Here is a 15,617-nt window from a genome sequence, read left to right on the forward strand (position 1 = left end):
TGTTGTGTATTTACAAGAATCAAAATTTAACATTGGAGCCGAAAATGATTCTGAAAAGTTTTCACAAGCCATGAGTTGTAATGAGTCAAAACTATGGTTTAATGCTATGGGAAAAAAAGATGAATTCTATGGCAATTAATGGAGTCTGGGATCTTGTTCAGTTGCCTGATGGTGTAAAAGTCATAGGATGTAAATGGGTCTTCAAAACAAAGAAAGACTCATTAGGCAACATTGAAAGGTATAAAGCAAGACTCGTTGCTAAAGGATTCACTCAACATGAAGGAATCGATTATAAGAAGGCAACATTGAAAGGTATAAAGCAAGACTCGTTGCTAAAGGATTCACTCAGCAGGAAGGAATCGATTATAAGGAGACTTTTTCTCATGTATATAAAAAAGATTCTCTTCGTATCATTCTAGCATTAGTTGCACATTTTGACTTAGATTTACAACAAATGGATGTGAAAACAGCTTTTCTCAATGGAGAACTAGAGGAAGAGGTTTATATGAAACAACCTAAAAGATTCTTCTCTAGTAATGGTGAGCAATTGGTTTCTAAGCTTAAGAAATCTATATATGGATTGAAGCAAGCTTCCCGTCAATGGTATTTAAAATTTCATGATATTATCTGTTCATTCGGATTCGTTGAGAACCTCATGGATCAATGTATATACCAGAAGGTCAGTGGAAGTAAAATTTGTTTCCTTATTCTATATGTGGATGATATATTATTTGCAACTAATGATAAGGGTATGTTATATGAGGTGAAACAATTTCTCTCTAAACACTTTGATATGAAGGATCTGGGCGAGGCATCTTATGTCATTGGCATTAAGATACATAGAGACAGAATTCGAGGTATTATAAGTCTGTCTCAAGAAACCTATATCAACAAAGTTTTAGAGAGATATTGGATGAAAGATTGTTCACCAAGTATAGCTCTCGTTGTGAAAGGCGATAAATTCAATTTGATCCAATGCCCAAAGAATGATCTAGAGCGGGAACAAATGAAAAACATTCCTTATGCTTCTGCTGTCGGAAGCTTGATGTATGTTCAGGTTTGCACTAGACCTGACATTGCATTTGTTGTTGGGATGTTGGGAAGATATCAGAGTAATCCAGGTTTAGACCATCGGAAAGCTGCGAAGAAAGTCATGAGGAACCTTCAAGGGACCAAAGATTATATGCTTATGTTCAGGCGAACTGAGAATTTGGAAGTAATTGGCTACTCTGATTCAGACTACGCTGGCTACATTGATTCAAGAAAATCCACTTCAGGATATATTTTCATGCTAGCTGNATGGTAGTATGCCCTTAGTCAAAGGATCCGCAATCATCAATTCAGTGCTAATGTGCTTGATAAGTAACTTCTTATCTTTAACATGGTCTCGTATGACTAAATNATTTAATTTTCAGGGCTTAGAATTATGGATTCTATATCTAGGCCATTAAGAATATATTGTGACAATTCAGCTGCTGCTTTTATGGCTAAAAATAACAAAAGTGGTAGTCGAAGCAAGCACATCGACATTAAGTATTTAGTCATACGAGACCATGTTAAAGATAAGAAGTTACTTATCAAGCACATTAGCACTGAATTGATGATTGCGGATCCTTTGACTAAGGGCATACTACCATTGAAATTTAAGGATCATACAGAAAGAATGAGACTTCGTTCCTTTATGTAATTTTGTTGTAATAACAAATTTAATGAAACTATGATGTGATATTTTCTCATATTTATTGTGCACACATTCATTAATTCGAGAAATATCAATAAAGTTGGACCTCAAATAAACATAAGGTTTATTTATTAAGTTATTTGAGAGATATAATACATTGTGATACATGGAAGATAATAATCGTTTTTAGATAACCTATCGTCATGATTCATGTATTTTATTTTCTTTTATGGTAAATGAGATATATGGGTCAAGTGGGAGAATGTAAGAAAAATTACTCATATCAATAAGAAGAAGGAAAGACGTGTAGGAAATGGCGACGGTCATTGCCTACAACTTTTGACAAAAATCGTCTCAACTTTAGAAACTGAGATGTATACATGTTTCTTCTTCTGAATCTTGGCTCTCGATACACTCATCGATAGTATGAGAAACGCCTATAAATAGCAGCGATTGAGGTCCTCAAGCACACACATCTCATAAGAAATATACATCATCTACAGAGAACGTGAAGTGCTTAGAAGACTTCAACCGGGAGGAAAATCAGAAAACTTACAAATTCTCGATGCCTGGAGGTAATGCTCGATCTGCTTCCACATATTGTTTATCATGTTCATATATACGTAGAAACATGATTTTGAGAAAATTTCTGACATATATAACATATAGAGAGGAGAAATTTTCTTACGGTCTTCAATAAATCCACCAACATCGAATATATTAGGCAGTCGAATCTTAAAGTGCCTTTTGGGACAAATATATTATAATCGAATAAACAATAATATAGTCAACTTTGAAAGATTTTCTGAGGTAACTTTATCTTATGGTTAATCCTCTCATTTTCAAGCAATCGGTATTCTACAACTCAATTTGACTAATTCTTTGGATTTTTCGTCACACCTATGGTAGAATTTTCAACACATGATCTTACACTGGCCTTTGTGGAATCGTCAAAATATTTCTATTTTTAATGAAGAAATAATTTAGGAACGATTATAAATTTGGTTCCGCGTTTCTAATCTTTTCCCCGTGAGCCATAAAAATGAATAAATTTTTTTAAAAAAAATACGAAAAAATTTGACAATACAGAAGACGAAATTAAATCAATAAAAAGTACCGAATGTGTATAATGAATTAGTAATTCTAATATATCCCAACAATAATGATAGCCCAGACTATGCTACATCGGAGAGTTTTATTATCGGTGCAGCCTGGTTCATTGATATTACTCGAATGTATCAACAGAGTTATTTGATTATTTCTCCTAATGATTCTAATCGAAATTCCTTTTTTGGACGCAACAATAATTTGTATTCTCAAACATAGAAGTGGAGAGTTTGGATGACCTCTTTTGTTCGAGCATGTAGTTCTCTTATGAGACGGTGTCACATATTTTTATTCGTGAGACGGATCAATCATGCCTATATTTACAAAAAAAAAAAAAAAAAAAAAAAAAAAAAAAAAAAAAAAAAAAAAAAAAAAAAAAAAAAAAAAAAAAAAAAAAAACAATACTACCTTACTAATTGGACGGAAAGATGTTTCAAACTCTCGTGCAGATTTAGATGTTATGTTCTTTTTAATCAAATTTCATATGCTTCGTTGTATGAACAATTTATATTCTTGTGACAGTTTCATAGGTGATATATTTGTATGAGCGATTCGACATTTTATTTTGTATTCGCATCTGGGTATGTCCAAAGTATTTGTATAACTAAGATTGTGTAATATAATTTTTGATTTATTGATAAAAACACATGTAATTCTAAAATTAAAATTCAATAGTCTATCAATAATATTAAAAAACAGGGTGATTTAAAAAACATATATGTTGCTTAATTAAATATATGTGAATTAAAATGTAATATTCGACAGCCTTTTGTATGTTAAACCGTACGGGTTATAAAGTGAGGAAAATGTAATAAAAAGTCAATAAAATTGGCAAGCAGGAAATAACGATTGCCAACCGCCAAGCGCCGCACCCAATGCCGCACGAAGATATTAATAAATTTATCATGTTTACTTGTGTATTATAACTGCCACAACCGTTTATTAATTATCCTTCCACATTTTAGAAAACAAAATGGATGTGGTTGTGCCGGCAACAGTGCCACCGCCGGAGCCGCTGCTATCTATGAGCATCCCGGTGAACCGAATTGTTCCACCGGTGACTCCGGCCACCGCTATCTCCACCCTTCGTTATCCTGTTCCTTGGTCGACCGGCATCTGCGATTGCTGCGACGATTTTAGCACTTGTAAGCATTCTTCATTGATTTTCAGATAAAGTTTAAAAAAAAATGTGACATGAGAGAGTAAAAATACTAATAATACTCGAGTATGATTGACAATATATAAGGATTTTGTCATATAACTTTTTGAGATTTTTTTTGTTGAAATTTTATATTGTCGTGAGACAAAAATTTACTTGCAAGTTAAATTTAATTTTATGATTACATGATAATATATATATATATGTGTGTGTGTGTGTGTGTGTGTGTGTGTATATATATATTACAGGTTGCTTAACATGTTGGTGCCCATGCATAACATTTGGTCGGATTGCTGAAGTTGTCGACAGAGGATCCACATGTAATTCCCCATTCTTATTTATCCATTTATTATAAATATGTTATTTTTGTCGATTTTTTTTTTATTACTAACGATTATTTGTGTAGAAAATTTAGAAATTATATATTAAAATTAAGAATTTTGAAGATAGTTTTGTACACGAACTTTTGGCAATTTATGAGAATAATAATAATAATTCAAACTGGAATATTTTTCGTTTTTTCGAATTTAGGGTGTTCTATAAATTTTGTTTTTTTAAAAAATCATATCAGGAATAATATCTTCATTCTATACTCCTATATGTCTATTTTAATAGAAATATATATATACCAGAGTTTTTGTAAAAATAATAATTATAAAACCATGCCTTTATTAGTTTCAGCGACATAAAGAAAAAGGCAAAAACTTGTGTGAGACGATCTCACTGCTCATATTTTGTGAGACAGATCTGTTTTTTGGGTCATCCATGAAAAAATCTTACTTTTTATGCCAATAGTATTCTCTTATTTGGGTCATCCATGAAAAAGTATTATTTTTTTATGCTAAGAGGGACATCTTGTATTTCATAAAAATTGGGGGCCATGAAAGAGTATTATTTTTTGTGCTAAGAGTACAATTTTATTAAAGTTGAGGGGATGATAGTAACCACCTAGGAAAGACACCAACTTTTTCTTCCAATTTTACTCTTATATGATACTAATATTACACTTTTGTTTTTTGTTTTTTTTTAAAATTTCAACACATACTTTTATTTTTATTTTTTTATTTCAACAATTCAAATATTAATTTAGTTCCTCCATAATTTGTCACATTTCACTTTAGTCCATTGATAATGATAAAAAAGACTGTGCACATGCATTGCGTGTACAGAGTAACTAGTATAGATTATGCAAGCAATATTCCCTACATTTCGCATCTGATGAAATATTTATTTTGGTCAAAATTAGAGTTAATTAGTTTTAAAATTATAAACAATTTATTCAGCTTGTGTGGTGAGCGGGGCGTTGTACTCGGTGATACTGTGCGTGAGCGGGTGTTCTTGCTTGTATTCTTGCTTCTATCGATCAAAGCTGCGGGGACAATATTTCTTGGAAGAGAGCCCATGCGCAGATTGTTGCGTCCATTTGTGCTGCGAGACATGCGCATTGTGCCAAGAATATCGACACCTCCAAAATCAGGGATTCGACTTGTCTATAGGTACATAAGTTTGTTTCGATTTCGATTTAAACGATTTTTTTTTATTCCACCCCAACATTTATTTTAACTTTACCAATCATAAAATTGGGATCAAGGAATAAATGTTTCATTCCATTCTCATTATCTATGACATCAATAATACAACAGGTGATAACAGTTGTGGATTCTCACGTCATAAAAAAAATTATCATTTTTTTTTCTAATTGTCGTTCCATTCCAAATTCGAGATTATCTTCCTGCATTATTTGATTCATGTATATCAGTGTAGGCCCATAGTATAGTAAATAATATCTTTTTCCAAAACGAGATTAACTTCCAAATTCTTTTTATATTTATTCTTATTTTTTGGGTCATATAAATTTGTATGAAACACTTTTCGACATTATCACTTATTATACTTTATTTTATTTTTGGACAAATATAATTAATAAATGTGAGAAAAATGTAGGTTGGCATGGGAACGTGGAGAGGCAGAATCGAAAGGCTGCAATGCCTCCGCCAATTCAGAACACCATGAAGCGATAGACTCGAGACCAAATTCAATTCGTACCCTTTCTTATATTTTTTATGACTTTAAAACGTATGTTCATGTAGTTTTTTTTTTTTAATTATCTAGTATCCATATTGACCACACCAAACACTAAATGACGTTGATTTTCAATGTCAATAGCGTAACATGTTTCCAAATTTGTTCAAGATCAGGTGGCCATTCATGCTCTTTCACGATCCTTTATTTATTTTTTTTATCCATTAATTTTTCATGATCCATCATTCTTTTCAAACTCGATTGGGCATTACAGCTTAACATAAAAAGATCTACTACAACATGAGCAAGAGTTGGTTCAGAGAAAATACAAAACAAACAAAACGGAATTTCTGAGATAATAGTAACAAGTAAAATTCGGTCGCCTTCTCAAATTTATGATTATTCAAGAGGCACTACAAGAAAGGGAGACATGCATAAAAATAGACACCAGAAATAACATTTTGCCAGGCCGTGAACTTGTTTCTAGCTCGACATCATATGGTCGATCGATTGAAGAGCTTGATTAGCAAAGAAACGGACATCAACATCAGGGTCCTCAGCAAGATCTACCAAGCACGGGCGTATGGTTTTCTCCACCACCTTGGAAAGTAGGATTATGTTTCAGGTACATGAATGAAACGAAAGAAAAAGGGGGAAAAAAGGGATAAAATTGATTCAGTTTCACAAGGTCAACATGCATTTACATGCAAGTGAAAGAAACAGATAATGAACTCACTGATTGATCGACGATGGGGATCATGGATTGCAAAACTTTAGCCACGTTAAATTTTATGTTTGGTACTCTGCAAAATACAAATAACTCACAGTTGATTATATGCGTAGAGGCTATTGATTACACAATCATATTCATAGATAATTTTGGAAACTGGGGTTACTTGTCTTTTGATGCGGTAACAATGACAGGCAACAATTTGGAACATGTTATCTCAGAGCCCATAACAGGAGCAAGCAATGAAATTGCACGAAGAATGGTCATTCGATACAGGTAGTGTGGGTTGCCTATCATCTCCAACACCTGCATGGAACCGGTTGACGAGGCCACGAATGCACATTCATGTTATATCTTAAACCAGTGGCAGAAATGGCAAAAATTCTATAATTTTACTGCAGAAATATGTAATAGAATAAAAAAGGTGATCCATTTTGCTCTCCAATAGCTAATAAATTTGGTGACAAAATGACAGCAGAAATGGCAACCAAGGAACTTCTATTTGTCTGAAGAGGGGAAACTGGAAATATGTTTTATGCCATTTAAATGCTCGACCAGTTTGCCTCTGTGAAGATAAGGGCCATATGTTATCCATAACTAACTCAAGCCATTCTTCAACTAAGCCATACACGGTTTATCGTTCTCAAGAATGCTCTTCTTGCCTTGATCGGCATGAGTTCGTTGTGGCTCTCTCCTTTCTATGTTCTTTGGGATATCACAAAAGCAGACATCAGCTTGTAGATTTTACTCGAGGGGTTCAAAAAACTTGTGCGTAAAATAAGAAACAGAAACTTGAAATATTAACATCTCCTTGGCTTCATGTACAAGCCACAACGATAATTTAATCAGAGTCATACATGCAGAAAGTAAATTGAAAGACCAGGCTAGCAACTTCAGTGGAAGCAGAAAGAATAACAAAGCAATAATTAACAATCATCAACAAATCAACAAACCTGTGGTACTATATGCTGCATTGCCCACTCTGGACCAAATTCTTCAGCGAGGCGTTTCAGATTATTAGCAGCAGCATCTCTAATTGAGTGAACCTTTACATAAACAAAAAGTGAGACATTAACGGTTGTCCATTTCAATGGTTTTACCCATTGATGTGCATTATTAGTCCATGACAAAAGGTAAAAAAAAATGGTCTATTAAGGAAAAAAGAAAAAAATGGCCAGCCGACATAAAAGATCATTAATAAAAATAGAGAAGTAAAAATCGTTTAAAAAAAGAAGTAACAAAGAGGAAATTATTAACATCAAGTTTGACCTCACCATTCAACCTTACAACTGCCATGACATCATTCTTTCAAAGTTCTCAAGTAGATTGGAAAACGAGAAAATACTATCAATTGTAAAATAACTTTACACATTAGACAAGCATAATCCTAAGAAAAAAAAACACCAACCTTGTCCTGTAACCACTGCATGCAAAGGGCACCTAATTTATCGTCAAAAAATCCAACACCCAATTGACTAGCTAATAATGGTATATATTCTATGATGGCTAGCCGAACTCTCCAATGCCTATCCTCAGCCAGCTCGACAATAGCAGGTAATAAAGACTGAGAGAGCAAATCAATCCCAATAACCTGCACGCATCCAGAAACAGGTATAAGTGAGTAATATTTTGAAAAAGCCATACAGTGAAGAAGTTCCTCTAACAAAAGAAAAAATTTGAAGGAATATTACACACCTGATTGACTTGATCTAGCTTGCTAATGATATTGAGGCGAACATCAGGAAATTCGTCTTTCAATAAAGAAAGAAAAATAGGAAGAAGTTGTTCAATAGTTGCATCCTGCATTATCAACAAAAACAAGACCTCAATTTTCAAAACCCACAGTAATTGTCTGTATTATCTTATTACTTCTTCATTTAAGAAACGTGACTCAAAGAAATTAATAAATGATACATTGAAAAACCATGAAATTGACAACTAAGGAATCACCAATCAGTTGAAAATTTTACCACACAAATTATACATGGTGAGCTTCGAAAGGAGAGCAAATACCACCCACATCCATATCCATACAAATACTATACTGGTGACTAAATCAAAATTTATCGGATGCAAACAGGGCTAAAAAACGTATAAGTGTCTAAGAAAACAGGGTTTTTTTTTCCCAAAGACATTGCAAAGATGAATACGCATTGAATCTTAACTAGACTCTACAGCTCCTTCACAAGAACCAAGATCAATCTGCACACGACTCCAGCCTCCAGGATATAGGACAATGGAGACATCTTGACTCTAAATTCAGGTAAGCCCATGCTGACTCTGGTGAGTCTCTTGGTCAGGTCTGGCTAACCAACCGTGACATAGGTTTGGTGTGAACGAACAAAATGTATACATTCTCCACGTCGAATGACAAGGAGTTACCAACTAAAGACATAGAGCAATCTATGTATAGAAACTGTTAGTTGTTGAACTGGAACTCTGTCAAAAACCATGCATATGATATCAACACAAACTGTACATAACTACAGTGAGACAAAATAGCTGAAGCAACAACAGGGTTAAGATCAATAGCCACAGGAACAAGCAGGTGGATGTGGTAACATATGCAGAAACACTTGATGTTTAGCGTAGCCTATCATATGGAACTATGAAGCAAAAAGAGACTGCCATTCCATAACCGCACACATGCAAAGACGCTCAGATAACATAAAACAATATGCCTTTAGATACTAACATTGTTACTTAAAATACACTGGAGCTGAAACTAATTAGCAGTTCATCATGAAACAAGAATTTGCATCAACAGCATATTTCATCAACTTTAAGTTGCAAATTGATTTACCTTTCCCAACACAGGAGCCATTCCCATGATGACAGATGCCAAAGCAGATCTCACATGTTGTGAGGAATCAGATGACAATTCCTGCAAGTAGCACCTTTTATTAGATAGTAGAAAGCAATTACATGAACCATATATTCATCAGCTATCATTAAAAAAATACTTCAAGCTCCTACCTTCACACAGGGAAGAATATGCTGAATAGCGAGTTCAGGGTTAAGAATCCGACAGAACTTGGTAACTTTTCCGGCAGCTGCTATACGCACTTCTGCTTCATTATCTCGAAGTAGGCGAACATAAGCAGGAACCAAATCTGTCCTGAAACATATAATGAACAATATAATGTATCATTTCATTATGAGAAACACTAGTGACATGATTAAAAAATTAAATCACATAAAAAAATTAACATATTCAGTTAAACTTAGGAAGAAGACGTTCATAAGAAAACATATTCCGCTAGACACTCCATAAACAATTAAAAGGGACATAGAAACATAAATGACTATGATATCAGTGTCCACATTAAAAAAATTATTTTTGGCATCTTTCCTTATTATGCAACTTTGTTGTAGCTAAACATGCTCGGTTAAGATACCATCTTCATGATGAGGAAAACATCACTCTCATTAAAAATAATCTCAAGGAAAATTTCAGTTAAAACACACAAAGAAAATTGAAAAGCACTGATTTGGTAATAAGTTTGTTACTCTACAGGCATAAAAAAGTCAAGTACGTCATGAGAACATATGGATAAAAATAAATAGGACCAGTGGAGAACAAGTACTCTTAATTGAATAATAGCAATAATCTTAAGCTTGTTATACATGTCCATACTCATACACGCACATGTAGCAAGAAGAAAAAACAAAAAATTATATCTGATAATGTAATCAATCTACTTTCCACATACCATGTTGATTACCTTGTAAACAAATTAAATGTAACCAGGAGATATTTGTATTAGCATCAAGCAGTAAAAAGAAACAAGAACGCGTCAAGAAAAATGAAATATAAATATGATAACCTAGTAGGCTCAGGTCCAACAGCCTCGCAAAGCTCATACAACTGGTTGGCAACCATGTAGCGAACACGCCAAGACTTATCCTGATAAACACAATTTTCAAGCATGTTTAACACAAAGGATTGTCCACAAGACCAAGAAAAAATACTTGGCATGCAACAATTATAGACATCAGAAAATTAAGATGTTAATAAGTTCAGCAGTGATAATCACAAACAGTAAAACTGTACCTGCGAGAAGTTGACAATTACGGGGAGAATATGTGCAACACAATCTTGAGGCTCCAACAATTTTCCAAGTGCAGCACAGCTCTCCACAGCTAGTAACCGAACAGAATCTTGATCTGAAAAGAGGAATCATGAATGTTAAAACTTGTTTGCAGCCAGAAATACCTATCATGTTTTGTATTCCACATTGTGTAAATTGATGCTTGAAACTGTCACTCTCATTCTTCATTCCAAGTAATTTACTTAAAGTACTGTTGATAACAGGGTATGAACAAACAGAAGGACCATTTTCGAGATATCAGAGCATTTGAATGCCCTAAAATTTCTGATTATTTGACTCCTTTCATCACGTTCCTCATTGAAGACCAGTAGACCACATTCAATTTTCTTGAGTATGATTTAATCATTCTTTAGCATGAATGGTGCACTTCATTCTGGTCACTTTTAATAGAGATTCCAATTACTTCCATATCTTATCCTACTTCAAAAGCCATGTATGCTACCATGCAATGCTGATCCCAAGTTAGTATGCAAAGATTTTATTTAATATAATATTCACCGAACAATATTAACTTTTGTTTCAAACTAGAGGTACCTTCCTTCTAATCATGATATAAAACCTCAATAGATTTTATTTAATATTCACTGAACAATATTAACTTTTGTTTCAAACTAGTGGTACCTTCCTTCTAATCATGATATCGAACCTCTCCAAGACCATGAACTGCAAACTTTCTGAGAATCAACCCATTTTTCTAGAGTGACTATGCAATAAATCTCAACAAGCTCATCAATGGGTACTTTCAAAGCAATGAAACCAAGTACCTATCTTCAGTAACTAATTAAATAAATTTCAGCAACTGACAAAGGCGGAGGCCATTTAGTTTAGCCTCAACTAGAAATACTGCAGCAACACTAAATGATTCCCATGGAAAAATAATTTACACGAGGGAAACTGTCACAACAATTTGTAGTGCACTTTCATTCTGTTGAAACAACTCTGATTAATCTTGGACAGATATTATGAGAATTCAAATAATAAAAAACCATTATTTTGATTCTTACTAATATCTACTTGACACCATTTGGATACGTTATCGATCATTAGAACAAAGCTTAATAAAATGATTGATTGGGGTAAATACAATAACCCAAAGTTTGTTTACCATCTTGTGTAAGATCCTCAAACATTGACATAATGTCTGTCTTGAGATGAGCAGGTTCCACAGTGGCAGCAAATTTTCCAAGGTTTGTTGCAGCAGCCCTTCTCACCATTGGCATATCATCTTGACACAACTGACTGTATATTGATCTCAATTCCGTCTTTAGCATATCTGGGGCACTTGGGTATGCAATGTGAAATAATCCACAAGCTGAAACCCGAGCAGTAAACCACTCACCAGCTGCCAGCCTCTGTGGTTCATAATTAAATCAAGTTCAAGCAAATATTTTTAGTAAAGAAAGATTTAATCTAAATTGTATCAGTACTTTCTCCATATAACACTTTACATGATAGAATTAAAAATCATAAGCAAAATACCAAATTATAACAGACCTTCACGAGAGGAATAAACCAGTCAACCAAATCACTTTCCCTCATCTGTGAACCAATTCTGCATAATGACTCCACAGCTTTGTCCCTCACACAGGTCTCCTCCACGGTGCAAAGCGTTTCAAGAGGAGGAAGCAACACATGTGCATGCTCCACTCCTCCAACATAGGGGATAAATACACCCAATTCCTCAGCCATAGCAAGCAATACCTCGTCATCGTCGTCATTGTTCTCACTTAAAAATGGAATCAACTCTTTTCGGGTCCTCTCCTCCCCAAGTGCACGTGCAATTGTGGAAAGTCTACGGATAGAGTTCAACCGTAGTTGAATGTCGTCATTCTTTAACTCATCTATCAATACTGCTATAGGATACAATGGCTCATCCACAGTCGACATCGTGTTTTCCTGGAGCTAAAAGCTTCACCACAAAAGTGAAAGAACAAAATGAAAAGGGAGACGTAGGTATCATAAATCATAATCCATAGAACGAAACCATAATCACAGAACTAGTCTCCCTAAAATTTTATTAGTTGACCATAATCACAGAACTAGACTCCCTAAAATTTTATTAATTGATATTTTCTAGACATTTTAAATAACATATGAAATCATATGAAATTCCCCCCCCCCCCCCCCCCAAAATCCAACTTTCAAACCCTGAAAATCCTAACAGAAGTAAGAATTTCACACAAATCCTGAAAACCCTAATAGAAGTAACTCGCCACTTTCATCAACCAAAATTCCATAATAAAAGAGTCTGCAATATCGAAGATCATAAAAAGTCAACACCTTTCTCCTCGTGACTTCTTAAAAGAAAACCTCCGGATCTCAAGATTTTTATCCCAGAACAGAAATGTCGATTACGAAGAAAAAAGAAAGAAAGAAAGAAACAAAGCTGGCAAATTTCATCGACTCGCACAATCTATTTTTAAAACAAAATCCAAACATTCTAAAAGCAACCAAAACCAAATCAAATGAAAAAATCCAAGATCTGGCAACAAAAATAAAAATCCAGGGAATATTACAGAATACAAGGAATTTTCCAGCGTATATGCATAATATATAACAATTCACAAGCATAATTACAAACAAGTATTCAGCCGAAGGAAGATTTACCAGGAACAACAGTTTCCGGACGGCTCTTCTCAGATTCGAAGGATTTTTTTAGAGAGAGAGTCTCTCGATCGCTGAAACAGTATCACTAAAATCGCTATTTTAATCTAATGTTTAATTAAAATAATAAATAATACATATTTAATTAAGTTAATAATTAATAATAATAAATTTAATTGGGTAAATTGGGGGCTCATAAACACAAGTTTGTGTTCAGTCTAGGCATGCTTAACGGACCGGTTCGCGCCGGAACCGACCCGTAACCGGTCTGTTAAGCTCGGAACCGGATCTGGTATGGATGAAATGGACCCGAAACCATGTACAATCCATTGGTTGGTGGGTTGAACCGGTTCAGAATGTTCTGAACCGGTTCAACCGGTTCCAGCAAATGCAGCCGTTAGCCCAAAAGCTGCAGATTTCAGTAGCCGTATTTGCAGTCGTTGACCCAAAAGCTGTAGATACGGCTACTGAAATCTGCAATTTTTTTTTTTGCAATTTGGCCCCCAATTTTGGAGGCTTTATTGTAAATATAATTTTTTTACCCCCAAAAATCACCTATAAATACAAGTCATTTTTTATATTTCACATATCAATTTGCTCTCAACTTTTCATTTCTCTACAATCAATGTCTTTCTTTGCTATCATTTCTCCAAATATATTCAATAATTGTGTTATAATTTTATCTATAATCAATATTATTTTTATTTTTATTTATTTACTATTTCGTAATTTACTCATATAAATAATTCTAATTTCAATGGCATCATCTTCAAACCGTCGTGGTGGTGTGGCGAATACGCTTCCGACTTTGGTGAACATTTTGACTACATCTCCGACTTTGATGAAGTCGAACCTGGCCACGAGGATGAAGAAGCCATGGAACTCCCCAACAAAGATGTAGGGACACCATTGTCTACTCGAGCAAGCAATACAATGTCAACGAGCACGACGACAGCCCGTGCACAGCGAAGCAAAGTTTGGGATCACTTTGATATTGAACAACAAGGTACGAATAACTCTTTTGCCGTTTGTAAAATTTGCAAAACGAGGTATTCTTACAAAACGGGTGGTGGTTCCGGTGGTACCGGCACTTTGAAAAAACATTTAGTTAAGGTACATAAACTTGACCCTGATACGCTACAACCATTCGGTAGGGAACCAATACAACAACAAATTAATCCTTCAAGTGGTAAAGCTTTCACTATTATAAAAGAAATTTCTCGAAAAGTCATCGTAAAGTTTATTACTAAATGTTGTCAACCTTTTATAATATCTGAACAAGAAGGTTTTGTTGAATTTACAAGTACTATTCAACCTAGTTTTCACAATATTTCTAGGCACACACTTAAGAAATATTGTTTTGATATTTATAAAGAATATAAAGAAATACTAAAATCGCATCTTTCAAATATTTCTTGTACAGTTAGTTTGACAGCTGATATTTGGACTAATTTAAAATATGAATCTTATCTTGTTGTTACATGTCATTGGATTGACGAAACTTGGACTATGCAAAAAAGAATTTTAGCGCTAGATCATTTAGAATCGTCTCACAACGCATATTCAAAGCTCAAGTTCTGATAAAGATCCGGAATATTCAAAATATATTTTAATAAATCGTGATGAATTTTAGCTTTTCAATTGTAAAATCAATCTTTCAATTATTTTTGTAATGCCCATGGGCTGTTCCCGATCCAACTAGCTCAATTGGTATCAGACTTGTGCTAAGTATCTATATGTCCTGGAGATCTTAGGTTCGAGTCTGGGGAGGTATAAACTCCAGTGCCTGGGCTGGAGGAGTCATTGCGTAATGCTGTCATGGGATAACCGACTCCCGCTAGTTGGATCGGGAACAGCCCATGGGCATTACAATAAAAGGCGCCTTTTTTTATTGTAACGACCATAGGCTCTCCCGCTAGTTGGATAGGGAACAGCCCATGGGCATTACAATAAAATACGCCTTTTTTATTGTAACGACCATAGGCTATCCCGATTTTGTTGGTTATCCCATGGCAGCATTATGCAATGACTCCTCCAGCCCAGGCACTGGAGTTTTTACCTCTCCAGACTCGAACCTAAGATCTCCTGGACATATAGATACTTAGCACAAGTTTGGTACCAATTGAGCTATTGTTCAGTATTGTTTCAAGTCGAAATACTAAATAAACAATGTTCATTAATAAAAGTATTTATATAATAAAA

The 15,617-nt window shown here is 34.4% G+C and overlaps 2 protein-coding genes across 3 annotated transcripts; one reads left to right on the top strand and one right to left on the bottom strand.

The window, feature by feature from the left end:
- The first annotated feature begins 3,742 nt into the window (after window positions 1-3,742).
- On the top strand, window positions 3,743-6,076 carry LOC140963746 (protein PLANT CADMIUM RESISTANCE 11-like). The gene is made up of 4 exons (XM_073423129.1): window positions 3,743-3,933; window positions 4,196-4,267; window positions 5,231-5,443; window positions 5,892-6,076. The coding sequence occupies exons 1-4, from the start codon at window positions 3,762-3,764 to the stop codon at window positions 5,966-5,968; spliced, it is 534 nt and encodes a 177-aa protein (XP_073279230.1). The 5' UTR covers window positions 3,743-3,761; the 3' UTR covers window positions 5,969-6,076.
- Window positions 6,077-6,246: 170 nt separating this feature from the next.
- LOC140964427 (uncharacterized) lies at window positions 6,247-13,561 on the bottom strand. Of its 2 annotated transcripts, none has more exons than XM_073424209.1 (13): window positions 13,419-13,561; window positions 12,306-12,720; window positions 11,917-12,163; window positions 10,754-10,866; window positions 10,527-10,606; window positions 9,676-9,817; window positions 9,503-9,583; window positions 8,395-8,499; window positions 8,108-8,290; window positions 7,653-7,745; window positions 6,866-7,005; window positions 6,706-6,772; window positions 6,247-6,569 (listed from the first exon to the last, which is right to left on the bottom strand). In XM_073424209.1, exons 2-13 carry the CDS (start codon window positions 12,696-12,698, stop codon window positions 6,453-6,455), a joined length of 1,761 nt encoding a protein of 586 aa, XP_073280310.1. In that variant the 5' UTR covers window positions 12,699-12,720; window positions 13,419-13,561; the 3' UTR covers window positions 6,247-6,452. The 2 variants fall into 2 exon arrangements, with proteins under 2 accessions (XP_073280310.1, XP_073280311.1); XM_073424210.1 differs by having other exon boundaries at window positions 12,306-12,713; window positions 13,419-13,499.
- Window positions 13,562-15,617: the final 2,056 nt, after the last annotated feature.

This window comes from Primulina huaijiensis, chromosome 18 (genome assembly GCF_012295235.1).
Source record: "Primulina huaijiensis isolate GDHJ02 chromosome 18, ASM1229523v2, whole genome shotgun sequence".
NCBI lineage: Eukaryota > Viridiplantae > Streptophyta > Magnoliopsida > Lamiales > Gesneriaceae > Primulina > Primulina huaijiensis.

Bases quoted from the DNA above. Each gene is read 5' to 3' on its own strand.
- LOC140963746 (XM_073423129.1), top strand. From the start codon at position 3,762: ATGGATGTGGTTGTGCCGGCAACAGTGCCACCGCCGGAGCCGCTGCTA. The intron at 3,934-4,195 runs GTAAGCATTCTT...TATATATTACAG, and splicing joins CTGCGACGATTTTAGCACTT to GTTGCTTAACATGTTGGTGC. The intron at 4,268-5,230 runs GTAATTCCCCAT...CAATTTATTCAG, and splicing joins TGTCGACAGAGGATCCACAT to CTTGTGTGGTGAGCGGGGCG.
- LOC140964427 (XM_073424209.1), bottom strand. From the start codon at position 12,698: ATGTCGACTGTGGATGAGCCATTGTATCCTATAGCAGTATTGATAGAT. The intron at 10,607-10,753 runs GTACAGTTTTAC...TGTGTTTATCAG, and splicing joins TAATTGTCAACTTCTCGCAG to GATAAGTCTTGGCGTGTTCG. The intron at 9,818-10,526 runs GTTATCATATTT...TATATGTTTCAG, and splicing joins GTTGGACCTGAGCCTACTAG to GACAGATTTGGTTCCTGCTT.